At 27.8% G+C, this 20,586-nt stretch overlaps 1 protein-coding gene across 4 annotated transcripts in view; it reads right to left on the bottom strand.

The window, feature by feature from the left end:
• Positions 1-20,586, bottom strand: part of LOC117177665 (guanine nucleotide-binding protein G(s) subunit alpha) — a 165,416-nt gene that overhangs the window by 101,482 nt on the left and 43,348 nt on the right. For all 4 annotated transcript variants that reach the window (XR_004467735.1, XR_004467734.1, XR_004467733.1 and 1 more), the window contains exons 3-4: positions 16,888-16,942; positions 10,871-10,990 (exon numbers count right to left, since the gene is read on the bottom strand). Coding sequence is in view for 1 of the 4 variants with exons in the window: in XM_033368481.1 (XP_033224372.1) it covers positions 10,871-10,990; positions 16,888-16,942 (175 nt within the window). In the remaining 3 variants the exon portion in view is untranslated. The remainder of the gene's footprint in view (positions 1-10,870; positions 10,991-16,887; positions 16,943-20,586) is intronic.

Genomic DNA, 20,586 nt, shown 5'->3' on the forward strand with positions numbered 1-20,586 from the left:
TAATATTAATAAAAAAGAAGATATTTTTGCCCTCAGTCAAGTATACTACCCGTTATTACAGAAATTAAGTTTATGATCAATCTCTCTGATAGATAGAAATAAATCAAATCAGGATTGTTTAGAAATTTATATATGCATGTACAGTTATATTATTGTATATAAATCGACGCAAGGTTTTGTCTTTTCAGTTGACTTTACATCGTCACCAGTTCACTCACATCAAAATGTGCACTGTAATTTTATTTATTTATTTTAGACGTGCTAAAGATAAACCAGGTTTTAACTAGTGATTATTAATTATCAAATTTTTTTTTAATGTGCTGTGTAATCTTATATTATTTATCTGTATACGTAAGGGATAGTAATTTGGTGTTCTTTTTTAATAAATTAGCCTGATGAGGTTGGCGAACCCATGTCAACGAAACGTTGCAACTAAAATTGTGAGTTTTTGACTCATTTTCCTTCTCCAATCAAAACTTCTTCTCCAATTAAGTTATGTAAGGCGAATTTATGAATTATTCAAAAAAGATAAATATTCAAACAAAAATGGAAAAGATACTATTGCCCAGGTAATTGAATTTTTAATTAAAAATACTGCATTTTCAACTAACATGAAATGATGAATAACATAAAATGTAAAACTGAAATAGTTAAATTTTCAAATAAAAAAATTAATTTTCACAACAAAAATATTTTTTAACCAAGTTGTTTAACCTTAAGCCAAGCAGTTCCATTTTCAAGAAAATAGTTAAATTCTCAACCAAACAAGATTAATTTTCAACCAAAAATACTGCATTTTTACATAGAAAAAGATTAAATTTCTACTTCCTTCAAAATAGTTGAATTTTCAACCAAATAATACAATTTTCAACTAAAAATATAATTGGCAAGAGGACAAAACTAAAAAAATATATAAATATGAATACAAGGCAAATAAATTACAATGTAATTAGATTATTATATCACAGTAGGCGCAAAACTTAATTTCCAAAGTTCCTTAACTTTTCCCTTGCCAATTTTTCATTTTCCCTGACCGCTAATATTCAAAGGCCAGAATCTTAATCTTCTAAAATTGTTAACAAAGAATATTTTAAGAGTAGATTGAACGGTGTGTCTAGTCATCACAAAAAAAAGGGTTTCGGAAAAGGGGATGGACTAGTCCCAAAAATTCAGAACGACTAACCATGTTTATGAAAAATATTTGACTCCTCATCTCGAATTTCGGGATTACGCGATAAATCACAGATTAAAACAATTTCAATTTAAAATTTGTTAATTTATTGTCCTTCCAGTTATTTAAAGTTCCTCTTATAGTGATACCTTGAATTTTGAAGGATTTTTTTTCAAAATCCCTTACTTTTTCCCAACTTTCCCGATCAAAACAATTCCCTGACTGCTCCCTGATTTTCCGGTTTTTCCCTAACCTGAGACAGCCTCGCTCAAATGCAAATAGAAATTATATCAATATTTGACAAATTGAATGTTTTAAATTGTACACTGTCGTTCCTTATGAAAACAGTAATAATTACAGATAGTAAGATAGCAGTGAATTTAACAAATAAGAAAAAAATCTTACGAGCAATCATTTTGTCATATTGTTGCAGAATCATGCAAAAGCAAGTGTTTATTCTCGAACTAGAGCTAATCTTTCTGTAGCAATCAACCTTGAATAATTTATGGTTCATGCTTGAAATCAAACTGCACTCGTGCCAAATAATCTTGACACAATGTTACTTTATACGTGCACCAATGCGACGCTAACGACGTTCTAAAAATTAAATATGACTTTCAGAAATTGTAAAGGTACTTTATACCGTCAGTTCAATGAATCCAATTTCACAGATAATGACAATTTATTTTTACTTGAGATCTTTATAAGCATAAGAAATTTAAAGCAACTTAGCATTAACTGTAATTGCAAATATAATTGACTGTAAATTCCAACCATCAAGGAAAAGAGATTTTCTTTATCGGAAAGATTTGACTTACAAGAAAGTAGAGAGGTTTCTTGGTTCTCTGTAAGAATGAGAAAAGCTGATTGAGTTTACTTTGAAAAAAAGATATATTGAAGAGGATGTTTGTTGCAGAGGAAGCTAAAGCATTTTTTAATATGCAGTCATGCAGTGGCTTTTTCTTTGATCCGATATTTCGCAAAGCTAAATTTCATTCTATAAAAAGAATTCTCTTTAATGTAGATACGTACATTTTTCAATGTTCTTCATTTTCAGATCAAAGAAATGTATTATCTAAAAAATCGAGTTTAGGGATTTCAAAGAGTTAAAAAAAGTTATTCAATCGGTAGTAATTTAATCATGACCCTTACTATAGATTCAAATTGAAATGGTAAATGATTTACTCAGGAAAATATTTTTCAGAATCAAACATATTTTTGTTTAATCAACCGAATAATGTTTCTATCATAAGGACAACAAAAGTTAAATTATTTGAATACAATGAGTTTCCTTTACTTAATAAAAAAAGTTTAATTTAAAAAAAAAGACTTGAATTTTAAACCGAATTTTAGAATTTTCAACATAAAAAGATAAATTTTCAATCAAATAGACGAATGTTCAAAAAAGCAGTTTATTTTTCGACCAAAACCGATTAAATCAACCAAAAATTTCCTTTTTATCAAAATTGGAAAATTTTAATTTTCAGTAAATAAACTGTCAACAACAAAATAACGAATTTTCAACAAAATAGACAACTTCACTTTTCCCCGAACTTTTTTCCCCTCACTTTTTCCCGAACAATAAAATTTCTTAATTTTTCCTCTCATGATACTTCTTAAATTTAAAATTTTCGTTTTATTTAAATTTATTAGGCCCAAAACTTTTTTAAGTGTTATTAAAGAATAGGGGTGACTGAAAAGTCCCAAAAAATAAAATTGCCGACACTGTACAATTATCGAATTATAAAGTTCCCGAACAGTTGATAATATTACTGAAGTGGAAAATTCCGAGTAATAAAATTCCCGACAGTTTGTAATATATTACCAAAAATGATAATTCCCCACAGAAAACTAACGAATTCAAACAATCAGAATTTATTTTTATAAATATTATTTAATTATTAAAAAGGAAATAATCAAATATTTGTATAAAAAGTATTTTTAATATTTTAAGCTTCTAAATTTATTGTTTCAATTCAAAGTAACAATAAAAAACATTCTTTTGGATATATTTTCTGACGGCAATTTTATTATTGGGAAGTTTTATTATTCGGGAATATTAAAGTTTCCAGAATTTTATTTTTCAGGAGTTTTCAGTCAACCTTAGGAAATTTTATCATTCTAAAAGTTTATTAATCTGTAATTTTCCAATTGCGGAATTTTACAGAGTCATGAATTTTATTTTTCGGGAGTTTTCAGTCATGTCAACCGGGAATTCTATTATTCGTAAATTCTATTATTAAAGAATTTTATCATTGACGAGTTTCATTATTCGGGAATTTTTAAATTCAGGAATTTTAATATTCGACAATTTTAAAGTGTCGGAAATTTTATTCTTCGGGATTTTTGCGTCGCACCTCGGGAATTTTATTATTCGGGAAATTTATTGTTCAGGGATTTTCCAGTTTGGGAAATTTACAGTGTCGGGAATTTTTGTTTTGGAAGTTTTCAGTCGTCCCAAGGGAATTTTATCATGCGTAAATTTTATTATTCCTTAATTTTAAAATTTTGGAATTTTGGGGCCATAAATTTTATCATTCGGGAGTTTTCACATATTCCCTTTAAAATTTTATTATTTCTTAAATTGTATTCTTAAGGAATTTTATAGTTCAGGAATTTAATTATGCGGGAATTTCCCGATTCATGAATTTTATTTTTCGGAAATTTTATTATTCAGGAATTTTAAAGTGTCGGGAATTTTATTTTTTGGGATTTTTGAGTCGCAGCTCGGGAATTTTTCAGTTCAGGAATTTTATTATTTGGGAATTTTATTGTTCGGGGTTTTACCAGTTCGGGAATTTTCCAATTCAAGAATTTTATAATTCAGATATTTTACAGCACCGGGAATTTTATTTTTCGGGGTGTTGCAGTCGTCCCTGGGGAATTTTATTTGATTGAAATATAAAATTATTGACTGTATTCTTAGATTTATCGTATGCGTTTTATTGAGACCACGTGGTAGTTCTAAGGACATGTCAATTTCTCCAGTAAAGTTAATTTGCGCGATCACGAGGCAGAAGCGATTCTAGAGCTTCCCCCTGCAGGAGGTTTTAATTATGTACTAATAGGAGAGAAACAAATACGGATCGATATTTCACATTCCAAATATTGTGACTAATTAAATCTAATTTTAGAATTTATTATTCTATTTACGAAACAAACTACCTAATAATATTTTCCTATGGCTATTCTCATGTTAACATTCTATAAATAACATATAGGGGATTTCTCCCTATAGTGAATAATTAAACCTACGGTGGATAATCATTAATTCACAGTACACATATACATAAAATAATTATAAATTTAATTTAATAACACGCATCATAGCTTAACTATTGTTTGAATTAAATTAATTTCTGTAATTATCTTTAATTATCTTTAATTAATGATTAGCCACTGTAGGAAGATTTCCTCTACGCTACCGTCGGAAATGATCAAAATGCCTGGTTTTTTAGCTGGTTTAAAAGAAAAAATTTTTTTGAAAGAAAACTGTTAATTTTATAAATAGATATTGAAACAAGCCACAAATAAAATTTCGCATTTTTTTGAAAATTTTCCAATAACTCTGAAAATAATTAATATTCTTTTAAGTTCTTGGTCTAATTTAAACGTACTTTGTTTACTTATCAATATTTATGATACATATATATTTTTTTTAAACTGGTTATTCCCTTACATTTATCTAATTTCAAATTTTAATCAAAATTTTAAGGAATATTTTGCAATAAATGTCTTTATTAACACCTTTTGTTGATTTATCATTTATTTAAAACTATTTATAGCATATTTCTACAATTTGCTAAAAATAATTTATAAACTTTTTTTATTAAATTCGCACTTAAGAAGCATAATTTTCCACTGCACAAAGATTAAGATTTTTTCTGAAAAATGTAAAGAAATAATTGTAAATATAAAATTTAGAAGCTTTCTGCAACTTCCCAGGGTTAATATAGATAAAAATTCTGCCTCGAATATGCTAAAAAAACAATCTAAAAATATAATTTATATACAACAACAACAACAAATTTACAGTAGTAGCCATAGACTCTTCTAAACCCGAATGTCAGTTTTTCTCTTGTAAATTTTTCCCATTGCAATCCTCCTTTAAATCATACACCTATTTTTGAAAGTTGTACTCTAAACGACTCAAACCTTGCGAACAAAAATTTTTTGCCATCATCATAAAGAGGTTATAACAAGGAGGACAAGAGCATCTCTCATCTCGCACCATAAACCCGGTATGTTCTGTTCCAAATAACAGTTTTTATTAAAACTTTAATCTTACCTGCTGTTATTAATTAATTCGTGGCTAAAGTTTTGCAACGTTTACAAAAAAAGATTTTTAAACAATTAGAAAATTTTTCATCCCACTTACATCTTCAGAAAACAACCAGCCCCTAATAATTAAAAAATAATAAAAAAGGACGTAACTTGCAGGAATAAAATTTTACTCTTGATAATTGGATCATTTGGTGCGGATCATATTTTTTCGTTTTCATTGGACATGAAATGAAACTATTTTAAGCTTTAACATATAGTTAGGGCGTTTCTAGGTTTTTTAATATTTTTAGGGTAAAAGATGCAGGTGTTTCAAAAGAATTAGTGAAAGTCAACTTTTTTTGGAAACTTTAGAAATTATAAGTGGCATCAGATAAAAAGATAACGTTTTATATGCCTACGATAGGGGATTTTATGCTTTTTTTCTTCGATTTTTATTATTTTAGGAGTATACGAGGCTTTTCCAGAAGAGCTGGAAGGGTGAAATTCTTCTGGCATCTTTGCACGTCAAATTAAACCATTTTAAGTTTACATTCTTAGATCTCGAAGATAGAGTCTTTTTTAGATTTTTTTAGATTTTTAAAAAGCTTAGGGGTAACAAATGTGGGTGTTCCAAAAAAGATGGGTAAATGAAATTATTGTATGTATCTTTAGACATGAAATGATACGACTTCTAGCCTTAAAATTTTAGGTCACGAAGTTAGACCCTTTTCAGAGTTTTTCACATAATACCAATTTCTTCTTCTACCCTATGTTAAGGCTCACTTAGGGTTCCATGCATATGATATTTGAATTAAACAAAAAATTGTTTAAACAAATTTACCACAAAAAAATTTCTCTTCGTTTCTCTTGCATAATTTCAGGCTCATTTAAGGCTCCTTAAATAACATCAACTGAAAGACTTGCGATATTTTCTTTGCCCTTTTTTTTGTTATATATGGTGTTGTGTCACCTTAACGTTATAAAAAATACGTAAAGAAAACCATAAAACCCATTTTTACTCTTCGCATAATTTAGGGTTCCTTTAGGACTAATTTGGGCCGGTATTTCCAAATTTTGGGTTCTAGTATTTTTTGTAAAAATAGATAAAAAATTGTTTAGAAATTCTTTGCATGTTTAATTATCATATTCCCAGAGCCCTAGATGAGCCCTAAATTATTCTATGAGGTGAATTTTCTGTAAAATCATTTTTATTACATTTTACATCAATCTTGAACTAACTTATTGTTAATCTATTGCAAAGACTATTTTTTACAAAAAAAAAAAAAAAATTAAAAATTTGGGACCACTGGTCCAAATTAGTCCTAAATGAGCCCTAAATTATGCGCGGAGTAAAAATGGGTTTTATGATTTTCTTCATGTATTTTTTATAACGTTAAGGTGGCAAACACCATATAAAACAAAAAAAGAGGGGGGAAAGGAAAGATCGCGCGACCTTCGGTCGATGATACAACGGGAGCCTTAAATGAGCTTGAAATTATGCAAGAGAAACGAAAAGAAAATATTTTTTTGTGAATTTTTTAAACAAGATATGTTTAAACCTTTTTTTAACTTTAATAATCATATTCCTAGAGCCCTAAATAGGCCCTAAATTATTCTATAATGTGAGTTTTCTGTAAAATCATTCTTTATTACGTTTTACAGCAATCTTGAACGAACTTATTGTTAAGCTATTGCAAACACTATTTTTTACAAAAAATACTAAAGCCCAAAATTTAGAACCGATTTTAACACCAGTGCATATACTCCTCAGAGTGATATAATTTTGACTCACAACATTTTTTCATAAAGTGCCTATTTTTCGAGATATTGTAATAATTGTTTAAACAATTTTTTTTCAATTCAAATATCATATTCATGGAGCCCTAAGTGAGCCTTAACATAGGGTAGAAGAAGAAATTGGTTTAATTCATTTTTACTAGATTTGTTTAAACAAAAATTGATTAAACAAATTTTTAAAATTTTTCATTATCATATTGCCAGAGCCCTAAATGAGCCCTAAATTATTGTGGAAAGAAATAATGCCTAATTCGTTTTTTTCATTGTGTGGTACTGCTAGGTTAACGTTAAGTTAGCATGGCCACAGGTTTTTTCGAAAAATTGCGGAGCATTAAATTTGACAATAGGATATTAATTGAGCCCTAAATGAGCCCTAAATTATAGAGCGAAGAAATTTTGAAAAATTAGTTTTTTACTATGTGTGGTTCTGCTATCTTAACGTTAAGCTAGCATGACTACCGCTTTTTTGTTTAAATAAAGAGCATTAAATTTGGCAATGGGGCATTAAATTAGCCCTATATGAGCTCTAAATTCCCTATAGGTTTTCTGTCCATTCTTGCAATGTGGTCCTGCCAGCTTAACGGACCTGCGAATCCGAACTTTATTTAAAACGGAAAAAAATTGAATCACAAAAAATTGTGATACTAAAACTTTTTATACTCAAATCCATTAAGATTTTTATTATTTAAATTAAATTTAAATAGCTCAAGAATTTATAATTTTTCAATCGCTACTTATACTTTCCAAAATGTAAGCAATTTCATTTTAATTGCAAAATTAAAACTCAAGAAAAGAAAAAATTTTTAATTCAGCGTTCAACAGATAAATTCTTAACTTTACAATTGAAACCATTTGAAGTTACCGAAATGATTAATTTACTGAAGTATAAATTTCGGATAGTTTAATTAATTAATTTTTTATTTTAAGCTCCATGCTTAATTTCAAATCGTCCTTTAGAATTATAATTCATTCTTAAAACTTTCCAGACAAATATTTTTCAATTTGGAATTATTTATTTGCTTAAATCTTCAACTAAAAAACCAACAATTTTGAGATATTAAATTGAAAATTAAAATAAAGAATACAAAAGAGTATTGCTGTGATATGATTCCATTTGTTGAAATTGTACAATATTTTAAGCTTTTCAATGCGAAATTGCTTTATATTTACACATAAAATTATTAAATTCAAAACTGTCAATGCTGTTAATATAAAATTTTGAATAATTTAATATCTAAAATTTTGAATAATTATTTCGATTTGAAACTATAACATTGTGAAATTTAAAATTCAAATTCTCCAACAATTAATCTAAAATTAATTCAAGCCAAAATTTAGTTTCAAGTCCTCAAATATTAAACTGTTATAGAATTCTACATTCAAAAATATAATTTTGCATTAAAATTATAGAAATTTTAAAGAAGACAAATATATTCTGATTAAGTATCATATCAGGTATAGTACAAAGTGACATCCAAAACACCTGGATAGATTTTTCTAATAAAAAATTTGATTTCTGCATAACAATCGCTGTCACTACCCCAGTTCAAAATTTCAGAACCTTGAAAGTTTAATTATTCTAAACAATTTGAAAATTATATGCTTTCTAATTGGAAGCCTAAAAAAATTATAAAACGCACCAATTATAAAATAAGGGATATTTCCGAGTGTAGGATTTCTCTTTCGGCTTTATTTCGATTTTCTACCGGCGTAAATTTCTCCCGGTTCTCCTGATTCTCCCGGTTCCAAGAAGAGCTAGGCAGATGAAACATTTTTAAATATCTTTGAACATACATGGAGAAAAAGATATCGCACAAGGATATCGCATAACCTCTATATTGCAAGAAAGCGCAATATGATAACGTACAATCAGGTCCCGGAGCTTTGTACGATATTATAATGCACTAATATCACAGAAAAAAATGAAGTTAAATTTTGCTGATGTCGTCTGCTACGGAGTCCTTAGCAGCAATGGAAAAAGGCAGAGTATGAGTCAGTTCGAGCTATAAATAAGGACTCTAGATTTAAAACAATTACAGAGAAAATTAAAATTTTGCTGCAGGTAAGACCTGTAACTGTTAAAGGCATGTGATACTTACAGTTTCTCCGGCTTTCTTCCACAAAAATGAAAATTTTTAAAAACTGAATTCGGAGATGCTATAAAATATCATAACGGACGTCCCCGGACTCTTTTTTGAGGGATAACAAAAAAAATTTATTGCGCTAAATAAAAATTTTATGCATATGCATTATTTTGAGGTTACGTCGTTTTTCATATCTGTCTTTCCGATAATCTGGAAATTATTCATGAAATAAACTTTTTTGATTGCCTGCAAACAAGGTTAGTTCCGGGAGATTAGTTACTATGTTTAATTGTAAGTCCAAAGTTTTCGGCCAAAAATATTGTGTAGTTTGCAATTAACGCTCGGGTGAATTGTAATACACATAACCTCGAAATATACACGCACGTTGTTAGTAATATCAAAAATTTTTTGATAAAAAAAAAACAAAAAAAAAGTGTGTGGGGGCGTCCATTAGCATGTTCGCTTCCATTTTCCAGATTTTGAAGGCAAAATATTTCTTATCCTAGGAAAAAAGCCGGGGGAATCTAACACTGAAAAAATCGATACTATTTCCTAAGCGCTATGCAAATTAATCGCATTTTACTAAATTAGAACTTTTTTAATTAACCTACAAAAAAAGTGTGTGGGGACGTCCGTTAGCATGTTCGCTATCATTTCCCAATTTTTTAAGACAAAATATTTATTATTCTAGAAAAAAGGCGGGGAAACCTAAAACTCGTATAATCGACAATTTTCTAAGTATCACATGCCCTTAATGATTAAACATAGTTCGCGAAAGTTTCATTGAGGTTAGGAAAACAATTCTGAACTCGTTGACTGCGTCGCGCTGAAGTGAGCAAATTTCAGTAAAACATACAAAATCTACGACAGAAAACACAAAAAAATATGTACTCACTGATATATTTCCTCCGAAATAAATCACATTATTGTAGACGAATTAGAACTTACTTAATACAATTTAGCAAAATCGCAAAATGTAACTGACGAATGGGAATCCCCATTTCTTACGTTATAGATTGCACAATTATGCGGTATATAATGTAAAAACTTACAATGTACGATATCACGATTTTGCGCTATTATAATGCGATAATTACGATATATAGCGTAGTAATTACGATACATATTGTAATTTGTGCGATATAGTTTTCTCAGTGTAGCCAGATTATTTTTATGATTTTTTTTACTATTATACCCATTGAATTAGGGTGTTCCAGAGCACACTCGGGGGATGATACCTTTTTGGTATTATTTTGGCACCAAATAATCCTCTTGTCAAGAGTAACATTTTATGTCTAGAAGTTATGTCATTTTTTAAATGATTTTTTCGATATTCAGGGGCTGAATTGGGGTGTTTTCCGGAAGTAATAGGGATATGAAGTTTTTTTTTAGTACTTTTGGTCATCAAATGCTCCGATATTCGGCGATGGATGTAATCCTAAGTTAGGCGGCCCACTACTGGTGCCGTTTGGCTTATTATGATATGATTGTGTGGTTTCTTTCTGACTTAGATGTCAACGCAGTTCTAACAATAAGAAACGGATATGTGACTCACCGCAGGATAATCGAAGTCGGGGGAAGACGAGACTTCGAGAATATATTCAACTCTACTCTGATTCGCAGGATTTTCTAACGTCACGGGCGGCGTTAACGTGCTCATAGCACTCGTTATCGTCTGAAATCAAATAATTGCAAGACATTAATTACATTTTATCTATATACAGGGATACAGCGCAAAAAAAGCTGAAAAGGCAAAACAGGATAAGTATTTTAGGAAAACGGGGGAAAAGGATTAAATATTCATTTTCACATGTAGAAAAGAAAAATCAATCGTTTTAAAAGAAATGTGCTAATTTTTTAAATAATGACCAATTATTTTTTAATGATTTCTTCCATTAAATAACTTTTTTGTATTGTATATACTTATGTTGTCAATCTATTCACGAAGATATAGAAAAGTCCGCGAAAGAATAAAGTTCGTTAAAAAAAAAACATTTTCATATGTTTTAATTAACTCGCATAATCCTATTCTAAAAATTCCTTAATTAATAATTAAATAGCGATGTTTATAAGTATAATTAAATATTTATTATCAAGATTTGATACTTTATCCACAATATGCAATGCACTTTAACTTAAATTAAAAAATAGTTCAAGTTTTAAAGCCTAAAATATTCTACACTATATTTAAAAATCCATAGTCAAAATTTTGTATACTTTAATAGTTCTTCAAATTTTTGTGACCAATTGAAATTATGAATATCGATTAAAAAGGTAAAAATCATTTGCAATTCCTTGGATACAAATTAAATTTAAATTATTCTTTGAATTCCTCTAAAAAACCCGTTTATATTAAATAATATCTAAAATATAAACTATTTCAAAACACATAACAAATGTTTGGATATTATGGGATCTAAAAACTTTTAAAACGAAATATCTTTAAAATTTTTTAATAAATTTAAAACTTTCGAAATTTTTCTAATTCCTTCATATCCCTTGAAATTGTTGAAATCTGTAGAAATCTTTTGAAATAAAATTTAATGCATTCATTAGAGTTCTCTAGAAATTCGCTAAAATCCTTTAAAATCCATTGAAATCGTAAAAATCAATTAAAATAAGTAGAAATTGTATAAATTGTATAAATTCAATTAAAATAATTTATGAAATTCCTCCAAGAAGACCCGGCTTAATACAATGGATGGGCGCGTTCACATCCCTGGATTTTTATTTTCTAATATTGAAAACATAAACTATTTAAAAATACATAATAACCATTTTTTATAGATTAAGATGTCTAATTTGTTTTGACACGAGTTAAATAATTTAAGAAATTATTAATGCTAGTTAGTAAGATATCTTTGAAAAAAATTGTATATTATCATTAATACAATTTTTTAACGTATCTGGAGATCGTACTGCTTCTATAAATACGATAAGTTACATATTGTTAAATTTTCAATAATAATATTCTGATGTCTTCAATTAAAATTTATTATTCATATTAGAGAAATTTACATGTACAATTGATAATTCAAAAATTATTTAGGTTTTCTTATGCAGGCAAACAAACAATTTACTACAAAATTGTTTAATTATAATGGTTTAAACTAAAATTGCCTAATTATTATGAAAATGTTAATTTTATATTAATTATTTAATTTGATAGATATTCAAGATAAAGTGTTTAAATTTCACGCAATTCTGATTTCAAGGTATCTAATGTGAGAATTTTAGAAACTTTATAAAAACATTGTCATGAATTTTTTCTGCGTGCATCTTTTTATAAACTATGAAACTAGATACAGAAGTCAATTGAAAAATTACATTCTTTATTAAGTTCATTTTAGCTGCCGTTTATTTCATTTTTATTGATGGAAAACCGAATTTGCCCTTTATTATTATCCTAAAAAAATATTTGTAATTTTAACACTTTTGACGTTATATTATTTATATGACAAATTATATAAAAGTATATAATAAAAAAGTAACAATCAAAAGTTTTCTTTGTTTATGAATTAGTCAAATTTTAAAAGTTAAATTAATTTTAATGGATAATTATGTTATTTAAAAAAACATTGACTACTCACGGTAGTATATTCTATTGTAGAACAGAATAATTTAGTGAGCTTTTTCGGGATCACGAGATTTATAAACATTTTAAAGGAGTATACAAATTGTAGAATATTCCAAAAAATTCGAAAGAATTACAAGAGTTTTAACAATTTTCATGATTTTAAAAGATTTCACAATTTTGAAGGAATTATCTAACAGCGAGTATTAATTTTTTTCAAGGTATTTTAAAAGGTTTTAAGGAACTTTAAGATTCTTAATCAGATTTCAAGAGATTTTACGGAATTCCAGAAAAAACCGAAGAATTTTCACCGATTTTAACGGCTTTCAGGGAATTTTAATGTCAATTTGAAAATTTTGAAGGGATTTCATAACATTTTAAAAGACTTCACGAGATTTCAAAAGATTTGCGAATGTGTCAAAGGACTTTAAGGAATTTTAGAAGATTTAAAGAAATTAGAAGGGGTGTACAAAATTCTAAAAAAAATTACGAGATTTAAATGGATTGCAAAGATTTCCATGGATTCCACGAGATTTTAGATTATTTTAAACAGTTTATTCGTATTGAAAAATAAAAAGGCGGGAAAACTTTTTATTGTATTTTAATCAATGAACTTTGCAATATTTAATTTTGGAGGAGAAATTAGGACTAAAATTTTTGTTCTCTTTTAGAAACATGTGAATTTTGTCCTACAGGGTTTTTGACTTTATCTAGATTTTTTTAAATATAGGATCTTTGAGTTTTTTAAATTAGTAAGATATTTTTTGAATAAAATTTAATTACTTTATTTAAAATTGTGTCCAGATGAAAATTTAAAAAAATATAATTTAGTAAAATAAACAAAATATAACATTTCAAAATTCAAAGTGACCAAATCTAATAAAATATTCCTATTAAGACTTTAGATAAATTATGTAAAGACTGCTTGTTTTTTTTTTTTTTCAATCTTACTTTTCAACCTATTTAGTTCATTTGTATGCTTATTTGTTCTTATTGCGCTGTAAAATATCAAAGTAGAAAAACTTGTTATTTTATTTGAATATAAATTATTAAAATATTTAATCTTGAGGGACAATGTTCTTCTTTCCTCGGTTTTTAAGTTCATGCGCGTGAACTTGACCGCTCACTTTAAAAATTTCGATTTTTTTTAGGGTTCTGACAACCTTTTAAATAGTTCTACAGTTCTTGATACTTATTGAAAATAGTTCCCAAAAATTAGACCCCAAAAATTTTTTCAAAAAATAGAGCTAGCCCCCCCAGTTACAAAAAAATCAACTTTTTCTTTAATATTCCTATAGTTCCAAAAGAGTTCAAGACTCTTGAAACAAAATAATTTGCAATAACTGGGAAACCCAAAAGGTACTCAGTAAACGAAAGTTATCTCAGAGAAATTTTTCGAAAGAGTTCCAGGAGTTCTGATCAGAATTCTGGTAGTCCTTTGAAGAGTTCTACAAAACAATATAATAAAATTTTTCAATAAACTCAAAATCCAAAAACCTACAACACTTTACACATACCCAACAATTTTAAAATTCAAAATTTTGGGAATTGCAGGATTTTTTGTAGTCCTCTGAATAGTGCTGCAAAAAATTCTTATAATATTTTTCGTTAAACTTAAAATTCAAAAAACTACAGCACTTTACACACTCAAAAATTTTTTAATTCAAAATTTTTGGGTATCTTCAAAGTGTTGCACGTTTTTGGATTATAAGTTTATCAAAAAATGTTATTAAGACTTTTTTGTAGAACTATTAAGGGCGCTACCAGAACTTTGATCAGAACTCCTGGAATTTTCAATATTTTGACTTTCAAAATTTATGGGTGTGTGTAAAGTGTTGTAGGTACTTGGAATTTGAGTTATCGAAAAATGTTATTATTCTCTTTTCTAGAACTCTTCAAGGGCTACCAGAACTCTGATCAGAACTCCTGGAACTCTTTCGAAAAATTTCTCTGAAATGTTGGGATTGTGTAACTTTCGAGTTTTCCCGTTTGTTCAAAATTATTTTGTTGTAGAACTCTCTCTTGGAAATATAGAAATATTGAAGAAAAAGTTGAGTTTTTTAAAAATGGGAACTGGCTCCATTTTTGAAAAATTTTGTTTAGGTGTAATTTTGGGAACTATTTTTAATAATTATCAGGAACTCTGGAACAATGCTAAATGTACCTAGAACTCTAAAAGAAAGTTCATTCTTCAAAAAGGGCGGGGAAACGTGAAATTATCCACCAATTCTAAGAAATCCAATATTTGGATTTTGAGAAATCCAACTATTCAAAAGGATGTTAGAACTCTAAAAAAATCTAAATTTTGAAACTGAGGGGCCAACTCCACACTTATTTCAAGTCATATCGATGGGTTCTACGAAGAATAGGTTATCTTTTCGTTACCGTTAAAAATTAGGCTAACTTAATTTTGTATGAAATTTAGTAAACACGTAGAAGTGTTAAAAAAAGAAAAATCTTTTTAAATTTTTTGTTTTGAAAGTTATAGGAGCCTAAATTACATTATGAACTGTAATATAAAATGCTGGAGTTTTGAATTGGTTGGAACTGTTTCGAAAAATAATACGTTATTTATTCTTCCTGAAAACTTAGCTGAATGAAGTTAGCCTAATTCTGAACGGGAACGAAAAGCTAGCCTATTCTTCGTAGAACCCATCGATATATCCTACTTTGTCTTCTTTTATGAAGTCCAGTTGTCCTACATTTCAAAAAACAGCCTAATTTGAAGGCTTCATCTCAAAATGATTTCGAATTTGCAAATTAACAAACAATTCAAACAATGTTTAACTTTCTGAACTTTTCAAATGAAAAAAAAACTAAAATACGAACAAAAATTGCCTTTAAAAAAAGTAGTAGCTCAACAGATTGGAGAAACTTTTCAAAATTCCCTGAATATACGACATTCTGCTCATTAGAGTGTTCTAAAAACCTCCAATGGTGAAAATAGTGGATACATAAATGAGATTTTTGTTCTTTTTTTTTAAACAAAACTTTAAACAAAACTTTAAACAGTCCCAAAATAATTATAACTATAATTACGTTAATTTCCATTAAAAAAAATCATTGTTTTGCATGAAATACAACTGACAAAAAAAACTTGACCAAATCAGAATAAAAATACTACCCCGAAGTATGAAAAACTACCCTTTATAGACTTTAAAATATTAAATCATCCTTTTTGAAAATTTTACATGCAATCCTTTGGATATTTCAGTTCTACAATGTTTTGGTACGATGTAGGACATTTTTTTCCTTGCCGTCTGGTACCATCAGTTGTATTTCCTGCTTAGTAGTTATTATTTTATATTAAAATAAACGTTAATAAATATCTTTAAGAATTATTTTCCGGTTAAAATGTTTTTTTTTAACATTTATTTTGTCAGTAAATGCAACCAGTTTAGGGGTTGCGTGATAAAAACCAAAAAGCATTGGTGTTTTCAGGTCACATCACTGCCATTTTCTAGGAAATTAAACGGTTTAATATTGTCTCGTCATTCGTTCAAAAACATTTTTAAATAAATTACGATAAGACATTTAAAAATATGATAAAATAATTTCGTACTTTCTGGAAAAAATCTTAGAAGACAAAGAATTAATTTAGGTGATAATTGTACCTTAATTACTATGATATAATGTACTTGACAAGAAAAATTGTTTACCTACAACCGTCAAACTCTATCACTTGTAAGCAATGTGTTCTGGCTACTACAGAATGTGATACTATTTTTAGATACCTGGCAGTGGCGTACTCAGAATCTTCTTTAAAGAGTGATTCAATATCTCACCAGTTTATTAAAATAAATTCCTAACTTTATTAAAATATCAATTTTACGTGAAAAATATACAAAAATAATGACAATCATGAATCCTTATCTTGGACTGAAGTTTTTTTTTTATTTCTCTAGTTTTATCAAGATTTATAAAGAAAACTAAACATATCTACGCTGCCTTTTTTTTTACTTATTTTAAAATTGTAATGAAGAAGAATGTTAACTTACCAGGATAGCGTCCCTGATGTTTTTCTTGATATCCTCGATTTTTTGCCGTTTTTCCCTAGGAAAGAAAAACCAAGTGTATTAGCATCATGCAAAATTGGGCAATAAATACAATCCTTTCGTTTTAATTTATTAAGTTCTTTAAAAAAAGTTCTTTTAACGATTTTCGCCAAAGAAAAATTTACTTTCAAAAGGGGCGATGCATGAATTATGTAAAGTTTCTTTTACTGAAATTGCGAACCACGTATACCCGAGTAAAAATGCTTCGACTTGAGTTTGACTTGAATTGCCCCCAACATGCTGAAGTCGAGAAGTTCGACTTGAGCATGTCTCAGTTTTGAGATGGAGCCAGACTTCGATTTATGTCTTCGAGACAAGTTTCTATTTCTTGAAGACATAAATTTATCTCTTGAGTTGAATTTTTATAACTCCAAAATGAAGGGTTTATAAATTCGAGTGTATACCTGTCCTAACAAAAAGGGTCGTTCTGACTGTCGTGAAAGCTAATCTTTGTTATAATTAAGCAATCTTGTACATTTTTATACAATATATATGTATGCAATTAACTTATTCACGGATTTTCAATTGTATTTTACTTGTTTGACGATGGTACCGAAAATGTTGTTTGATTTTACGTATTTATAACGGCTTAGGAGATCCTTCTAGAAAGTTAGAATTTTTTGAAGGAAATTTTTAAGGGTTACACTCATTCGGACAAACAAATTCTGAATTTATTATTAAAAATAACTAATTTGATAATTACCAATTTTTCATTAATCAATTTTAATTTCATTTATGAGCCGAAAAAGGTTCGATAATCTGACTCAAGATAAGGCTCGTCTTGAGTCAAGTAAACGTCGTCTTAGCCAGGACAAGGCTCGTCTTGAGACAATTAAACGCGGTTTTACCTGCCGTGGCCACAAAAGTAAGACGAATGCCTATGTCTCGACTCAGTTTTGAGACGCAGCCAGAATTCATCTAAAATTTTGAATTTTCAACAAAACAAAAAAAATGACGAATTTTCAACACAATACGTAAATTTTCTAACGAATATTAAAATTTGAAACCAAGAGGATTAATTTTCAACCAAAAAGAAAAGTTTTAAAGAAAATACATAAAGTTTCAATAAAAAAGTTGGATTTTCAAATAAAAAGATACATTTTCAACTAAAGAAATGAACATTCAACTAAAAAATTATTTTTGAATAAAGTTCAACTTTCTACCATAAAACTTTCGAACAAAAAACTTAAATTCTCAACAACAAAGTTACTTTTTAATCAAAATAGATTCACGTTTAACTAGACAGTTGTATTTTAATTATAAAAATTCTAAAAAAAATTCCTAAATTTTTAAACCAAAAGGATAGATGATCAATAAAATAGTTGAATTTTCAACCAAAAAAACCAAATTTGTGCATTTTCAATCAAATCATTAAATTTTAAAAGCAAAAGATCAATTCTTAGCCAGAAATTTAATAGTAGACATTTAAACCAAAAAGAATGAATTTCAAAACATAAATAGTTGGGCTTTCTTATTAGATTATATATTAATGCAATTCGCATTTAAGGGGAAAAACGAGAAAAACGGGAATGACTGTGAAGCCTGCGATTAATTGGTAAGAAGCTATACAGGGTGGCCGTTTTAATAGATGAAATAAATTACCGGTCATTTCCTGGTTTTTTCCCGGTTCGCAAACATTTTTCATGGTCAATGATATTAAAAAAATGGAACACTAAAGCCACAAAATTTTCCACTTGAGATAATAAAAACTGAGCTTTAAATAAAACCACTAGTAATTTACACGTATAAAATTATTGTAGGTACTAACATTTTTCAATATAAATAACATTTATTATTTTCAGGCAAAATTGGAGTAATTTTAAGAGATATCTAAAAGTTTTGAAAAGATTCAAACTTAATGTAAAACTTGAAATAATAGCCTAATATAAAACAAAATGTAGATTTTCGCAGATTTGAAACAAAAAAAATATATTCTTTTCAAGAATTGTGAAAGGCTTCAAAAGAATAAAAACGTTTTCTTAAGATTCCTAGAAAAATTAAAAATAACTTTTCATTATGAAAAATTATTTTAAGAGAATATTAAAAAAGTTTTTCAAATATTTAAATAAAATGTTCGAAAAATATTCTAGAATATTAAAAAAAATACTGCTTAAAACTCCTAAATATCTCTTAAAATTTCTCAAATTTTTACTACTAATGTTCATTTGTAAATTATACATCAAAAACTAAAAATTGCACTTACAAATTAAGCATTTTTCAAATACAACAATTAAAATTGTATCTTTCAAAGTTTAAAGGCTCTTCGAAATTTTAACGTTTCCAGGTTTTCTCTGTCAAACAATTGAGTTAAAAATTCTTTACTTTTAAATATTTGGTTTCAATTTACTTGTCTTGAATAAAAATTCAAATATTGCTAAATATTCAATAATTAATCTTTTTTTAATTAAAAATTTTGAATTGAATGGGTATTTAAGTAAATATTACTTAAAGCAGAGATGAATTAAAAAATATATTTATTTATTAAATAAAAATGTTTTTTATCCAAAATTTTCAACATCAAAGGCTTTTATTTTTTATTTGATCAAGTCTTTAAGAAAGCATTTAAAAATTCTTTAAATTAAAAATGTAAGCTTATAAATAAAAATTTTTAATGGAAAATTTTTAGAGTAAAGAAATTTTGAATTACGCATTGTAAGCTAAATAATAGCATCATTGAAAAACAAAACAATTCCATTAATTATTTAAAAACTGTTAAAATCGAACGTGGTCAGATTTTTCTTCTACAAATTTGTAAAATTCCCGGTCAACAAAAAAATTCACTGCCATTTCCTGGCCTCAAAAAATGTCTGGTCATTTCCCGGTTTTCCGGTCCAGCGGGCCACCCTGGCTATATTAAAAAAATATGCCCGCTTCGCAGGCACATTCTCTCCGCGCTCGGTTTTTGTATTACCCTCGACATTTCAGCACAGACCACAATGCGAAATTCTCTACATTGTATGTTAAAAACTATTATATCAAATGTCTATTGCAATTTTTTTTGTGTGCACCTTGATCTGGTACTGCTTATCCAGATATTGCAAAATAATTTTCACATTTTATTTTTCCTGTGGGCTAATCGAAAAATTCGGCTAGAATAGTTTTGAAATACATTTGATATCTAGTGAAAATTTTGAATGAAATTTTTGGATCAATGAAAAAAATAATTTTTTCCATTTTTTGAAAATTTTCAAATTTTTGAAAAGTATATAACTTTTCTAATTTTCATCAGAATGAAAAATTTTATTTAGATAATTTGCCAGTCTTTTACCCATTTATGAGAGACTTTGACAAAAATTTATATAATTCGAAAAAAAAATTTCAAAATTTTGAAAATGCTCTCAGTTTTTTAATTTTTGTTGGAAATGTCTGATTAACGAAATTAACCTTCATTTTGGGGACCTTCAGAAGTGTATGAAATGCGCACTCGATTTGACAAATCCTTCAAAGTTAGCGTGGCTAGAACATTCGGGTAACCATACATACAGACATACAGACATACAGACAGGCACCGACAAAATTTTATGATTTTCGGATTCTATATGTGCCGAAACGTAAAGTTACGTTAAAAACCAGAGATCGAAAATTTGGACGATTACATTAAACTCTCATGAATGAGAATGTTAAAAATAGAAAATTTTGAAA

The sequence above is a fragment of the Belonocnema kinseyi genome, chromosome 8 (assembly GCF_010883055.1).
Source record: "Belonocnema kinseyi isolate 2016_QV_RU_SX_M_011 chromosome 8, B_treatae_v1, whole genome shotgun sequence".
Lineage (NCBI taxonomy): Eukaryota > Metazoa > Arthropoda > Insecta > Hymenoptera > Cynipidae > Belonocnema > Belonocnema kinseyi.